Source organism: Mchenga conophoros, linkage group LG14 (assembly GCF_057382185.1).
Source record: "Mchenga conophoros isolate Kocher_MC1m ecotype Shallow Benthic linkage group LG14, M_conophoros_male_GT1.1, whole genome shotgun sequence".
Lineage (NCBI taxonomy): Eukaryota > Metazoa > Chordata > Actinopteri > Cichliformes > Cichlidae > Mchenga > Mchenga conophoros.
Window position 1 is genome coordinate 4,848,690 of NC_140539.1, and position 6,000 is coordinate 4,854,689.

The 6,000-nt window shown below is 40.9% G+C and overlaps 1 protein-coding gene across 1 annotated transcript in view; it reads right to left on the reverse strand.

Annotated features, from left to right (window-relative positions):
- The window catches only part of LOC146559115 (kinase suppressor of Ras 1-like), a 59,875-nt gene extending 57,553 nt beyond the window's left edge, over positions 1-2,322 (reverse strand). The window contains exons 1-2 of the mRNA XM_085244813.1: positions 2,227-2,322; positions 1,364-1,596 (exon numbers count right to left, since the gene is read on the reverse strand). Coding sequence (XP_085100939.1) covers positions 1,364-1,558 — 195 coding nt within the window. The 5' untranslated portion in view covers positions 1,559-1,596; positions 2,227-2,322. The remainder of the gene's footprint in view (positions 1-1,363; positions 1,597-2,226) is intronic.
- Between the last annotated feature and the right edge of the window lie 3,678 nt (positions 2,323-6,000).

Sequence of the window (6,000 nt, forward strand, 5' to 3'; positions counted from 1 at the left end):
CTGATAAGATTTTAAGAGTCACTGATGGTCTGTCTATTCTAACTTTCTGCACCGTACCAAGTATGAGCAACTAGTGCATTTATTGTGTATCTGGCATATTAGCAGCTCATGCAGCCATATACTTAGGTGGTAAATGGACTGGTTCTTAAGTAGTGCTTTTCTACTATATCTGAGCACTGAAAGCACTTAATCATACATTCACACACATTCATACTCCAATGGATGCGTCGCAGAGAAACTCTGGTTTCATATCTTGCCCAACGATATTTGGCCTGCAGACTGGAGCAGCCAGGGATCAAACCACTAACCTTTGGATGAGTAGATGACCTGCTCTACCTCCTGAGCTACAGCCAAAATTCAACATACAATTTTATATGTGATTTGATGTACATAAATAATAATACAAACCTAAGTGCTAATTGCTGTCAAAATATTCACTTTACATCTTCAAGGATTTTGAGATCATTTTCAGTAACCAAAGGCAGCTCACAGTCACGTGAGCTAGTAAAATGTTAATATTAAAGTGATTCCCTACTATTGAGTGCTAAAGTGCTAACTCAAAATTATTCTTTCTATAATATTATAAACTTTACTTTTTAAAAAAAAATTACTATGTAAAAGGCCCAGTGATGAATTATGTCATTATTTGGTGCTATGTAATGACATTTTATTTTTCCTTAGCTTAACAGAACTGAGCTGTGTTGAGCAAACTGGAATGTTGGTGGCAAATGCAGGAATGGCTTTGCAGAAAATAAACAATAAGCTGCATATTGAGATATTGCATTTATTATCTGGGACACATAATAACTTTTTGTACCTTGGGAGGAAGTGGAGGAGTGTAGGAAAAGTACATGTTACAAATGCTAACCTCCTGAAGAGTCCTAGAAAGCCACAGTAGTGAAGACAGTGAGAGAAAATGACTGACAGGAGCACCCTGGACCCGAAGAAGCTACATTCAGTTCATCCTCATAATTTTTTGTTTGTTTTGAATCTGTGCTTTACCGTCTGTGGCATATGTCTTCGAAGGTTTTAAGAAATCTGCACTTGAAGCTAAAGTTAACTCCTGTGTGACTGCCCAACTTTAAATTCGAGAGCCCCACCCCATCCACCTCGCCCTTTCATAGTTATTATAGTCATATTAAAATATAATATGAGAGGGTAATTTAAAAAAAGAAAATAAAAATAAATAAAAACTTGCTGCAAAGTGAACAACCTTTTCTATGTCACGGAATCTAGGAGATAACATGGCGTAGCATGTCTTTAAATCGCGAATGCAATACAATCATTCTCTTGCTTTCAAAGAAGCAAAAGACTGGATAAACAGCTGGTAGAAACCTGGGTCACCTCTGGATCTTAAACGTACCTCTAAAGTACGGATCTCCCGCCGGGTGAAGTCGTTGGATGCGGCGCATCTTGTCCTAAGAGACAGGAGGCTGCTAATCGAGATGTCCACCAGATTCTGGATGAGTCGGCACTGGTGCAGAGCTTCCTGAGCTCCTGTTGGTTTCGACGTGCTGCTGAGGGCCGACCTGTCTCCTCTGTCCACAGCTCCGTCCATTCCACCACATTGGCGCGACTTGTGTCATAAACAGCGACCTGAAGACGTTTCGCACACTGCCGTCAGCGCTTCCTCCAAACACTGCATGCTTTGACAAGTTTCCGTGTTTGTACTTCAGCTGCTACTAGTGTTCAGTGTCTTTCACCAAGATATGTAAGAATAAAACAAATGCAGCAGCAAAACCTTCTCGTTTAACTTGTGTCTGTGTACTAGGAATAATTAATATAAAGTAGCCGAAGCTGCAATATGTGTATGTTTTGAGTGTATGTATGAGTTGGTTCTTCAACAGGTTATGTTTCCCAAATAACATGAAAACTTTCCCTGTTTTATTGTTGATTTGAACAAAAACACACCTAAAAACCAGCTTGTCTCTGTAACCAGCTTGTTCTTAAGGATAAAATTAAAACGAAAAAAAGTGGAGCAAACCGGAAACTGAGACCCTTCGCATTCAAAGTAAAAGTTTCAAACTTTTAACGTATTGCAACCTGACACATGAAAAAATAAGAGGAGCTACCCCCACCCCAAAAAAAGTACAACTAGCTTAAATATTAAATATCGTTCAAATGTTTTCGTCACTTTTGAAAAGCATGAATGACAGCGACCATCGGAGTGTTGTCAATGTTGTGATTTGGGTGGAATGGCCATAGACTGCAAATTAAAGTACCCACCATAAGCTCACACAAGCGATGTGTCGTGTCGGTCAGGAACAAAACAGCTCTAGAGCCGGCACTTTGAAGTGAACGATAGAATCCGGTTCCTGCCCAGGAATCGGATACGCTTTTTTCCCCTCCCCGCCCCCTGATTTTTACCCCGTTCAAGTCGTACGTGATTGGTCAACTACGTGACGTCGAGTGTCCGCTGCAAACAGGTATTGGTCCACTGAGCAGGAAGGGGGCAGGGGTTACAGACCCAGCACATGCACGCACACAGAAGCATAAGGGAGGTGCGAGTTTAAGAGAGTGAGGGTGAGAGAGAAAGAGAACAGCCACTGCACAGACAACAAGCTGGGAAGGTGAGAAAATGACAACAGGAAACGCAGTAAAAATTATTCTTCTCAAAGAGAATTTTTTCCAGACAGGGATATATTAAATATTTTAATCTCTTTTGTTGCGTGATTCTCTAAGTTGTTTCACTGTGAATAGTTACGTTTATAAATATATATGAGGTAGAGCTATGTTTTGTATGTTTTTTTTGTAGCACTCTGTTCCATGTTGAGTATAATAAGCCATATAAATATTAAACATTTGCTATTATATATGTTTTGTATATTACTAATTCAAATAAATTTATTACACATAAGTTTGTTTTTGGTAATGCATTTATTTAAGAATTCTCCTTTCTAAAACACTAGATGGCTATATTTACAAAACAGACTAAATTTTCTATTCAGTATGAGTTCACAATTGTGCTCATTTATGTGTGCATGGAAATATTCTTACACAAAATTACAATCCGATTCATGAAACAGCCACATAAGTTTGTTTTTTTTGTTTTGTTTTTTTTTACCACAAAAGAACAAAATAGGTCTTTCTTATATTAGTAAGGCTGAAATATTCTGAACCAAAAGGCTTGTGCAATCTGGGTACATTGTGCATATTATCTGCATACTGACAAGCCATTTCTCTGTATTATAAAATACATTTATCTTCAGGTGAATCTGAGAAAGAAGTGAATATCTTTTTATTGTCACTATACTCATGTACAATGAGATTAAAAGCAAATCCTAATAGGGCTGGGCCATATCATACCGTTCACGGTAATACCGGTATAATGTCGGGCAACGATAAGAGAATGAAATATTGTGATAAAATATGGGTAAAACGCACATGCGCAGTGCCTTTCTTTTCATACGCACATGGCAGAATGGTGGCGACGGAGAATGAGGAGGGTGAAAGCGGATCGTTGAATGAAACGGATGAACCAGAACTGGTTTGTAAAAATGCTGCAACTTCAGTGGTGTGGAACTGGTTTTGCTTCCGTCCGTCAGATACACAACAAAGCACTATTTTTGGTAGAGCATGCTAGCGGGCCGTCGTTATTACCGTGTTTTTTGGAAAATACGGCGCACTTAAAATCAATCCTTTGATTTTCCTTAAAATCGACAGTGCCCCTTATAATCCCGTGTGCCTTATGTATGAATTCTGGTTGTGTTTACTGACCTCGAAATGATTTTATGTGGTACACGGCGCTCGAAAATCTGCACCGCACCGCTTGATGGATTGTCGGAGCATTATGGCTATCGTAGGCAGGAGCCTCGCGGAGTGATACGTACTGTGCTTCAACATAATGTTACCTTATTGTGTGTGTATAACCTCTTTTTAAGTTCTGTGGATATTATACATGGTTATGCTGAGGATATGTCGGCCAATTTCCACTGGAAATGCTTTTTGGTTAAACTGTCAGCAAGGAATTTGCATTTGCACTGCAAATTTTTATATAACTTTAATGCACATAAAAAACAGCTGCTTGTTTAAGTGGAAATACGTTGATGTTTGGTTTTTTTGCACTAATAAAGTTGTGGAGTTGTAAAGTATTTTGTCTAGTGTCAATTAGATCGTCAGTTATATCGTTATTGCAAATTTTCAAATGTATGTCGTGATAAATATTTTTGGTCATATCGCCCTGCTCTAACTCCTAACTCCTGCAGAGGGGAAGGAGTTGTGCACAGTTCTGCGGTGCTGTATACATTTTCAAGAATAAATAAGGATTTTATATACGGTGTGGGTTATAGCATGTATTTAATATTGCATAGTAATGATGATCAAATGCAGTGGGTAGCAGATATTTGGACAGAGAGAGTAATGGTATTGCACAGTACACATATTATACAGTACTTTCACAAGCATTCAACAGATTAAATATTGCATAGTCTGTCTATAGAGGGAAGTCCTTTGGTTGGCGGGTTAGACCAGCGGTCCCCAACCTTTTTTGCTCTACGGACCGGTTTATGTCCGACAATATTTTCACGGACCAGTCTTTAAGGTGTTGCAGATAAATACAGTAAAATAAAACCAGTACCGGTACCAAAAAACAGAAGATTTATTCATAACACATGGGAAAAGACCCAGGGAAATCGAGTTAACGATAAAAACGATTAAAAAAATAACGCTGAAAAACGATAAAAACCATAAATTTCACACCCGAGCCTCAACTCTCGCGGCCCGGTACCAAATGACTCGTCAGCACCCGGGAGTTGAGGACCACTGGGTTAGACTGTGTAGTCAGTGCATGTATGAGCTCAGGGTGGTTATGGCTTTGGAAAAAGCTGTTCCTGAGTTTGTTAGGTTTTGTACTGATGCACTTGTAGCACGTCCTCGAGGACAGCAGGTTGAACAGGTCAAAACCAGGGTGGGAGCTGTTCTTGATGATGTTTGTTGCTCTGCTGAGACAGCAGGGCGGGGGGTGGGGTATAAATGTCCACCAGTGAGGGGAGAGGGCAGCTGAAGCCTCTCCCTGTCTGCCATGATGCACCTGCCGTACCATATGTCAGCAGGTTCTTGATGGATGAGCAGTAGAAGGTCAGTAGCAGGTTGTGCTTCCTGAGGACCCTCGTGAAGTTCTTGACCAATGCTGTGGTGCTGTTTGTCCATCTCAGCAGAGATGAGGACGCAGAGAAACGGAAGATGTGGACCCTTTCCGCACACTCGCCATTGATGTACAAGGCGGCTAAGTGGGTGCTGTGTAGGGACGGGTACCGGTATCTGACATAAACGGTAGTAACCAGACCGAAAAGCAGCGCACATTTCGGTGCTTTATTTCGGTGCTTTTTTTTCCTGAGCTGTGATACACTTTAGATTCTAGCCAATCATTTTACGTTTCCGAGGACAGTAGGTGGGCCCAGGTACGTACGTTCTTGTAGAGCAGAGCTACAGATTAAAAATACCCAAGGCGAAGCGGTCAAAAGTCTGGCTGTACTTCACAGCAAAAGATGCAAACTCAGCAGCCTGCAACAAGTGCTTTAAGGTGATACTGTGATACTGTCAAAGGAGGTAACACCTCAAATCCGATGAAACACCTGGCGACGCATAGCATTTTTTTTAAAAGCCAAGAAATGTGCCGTATTTGATAGCTTGCTGCGAGACCTCACACAGAGCACATCTACTTCGGGTGTGGTGCCTGTTATCTGACCCGGAGTTAGCAACATCCCCCAAAAACCGGAGGAGTAGAATCCTGGCCCCTAGCCCTGCCAGTGTAGCAGAAATGATGACGGATGATGACGGCAGCAGCAGCCGTTCTTCTCTGGGTCAGTAGCTTAATGTTGTTCGTGTGTAATTTACGTTGAGTAGGCTAACCACGTTACTACATTAATGCATGTAAGGTGAACTAGCAAACATCATCATAGCTACATGCGGCTGTCTTCTTGTTTGATGGCAGATACTCCCTTCACCCTGGCCATAAAGGCTAAAATGACCAAAGAAAAAGTGGAAAACAGTTAAACATGA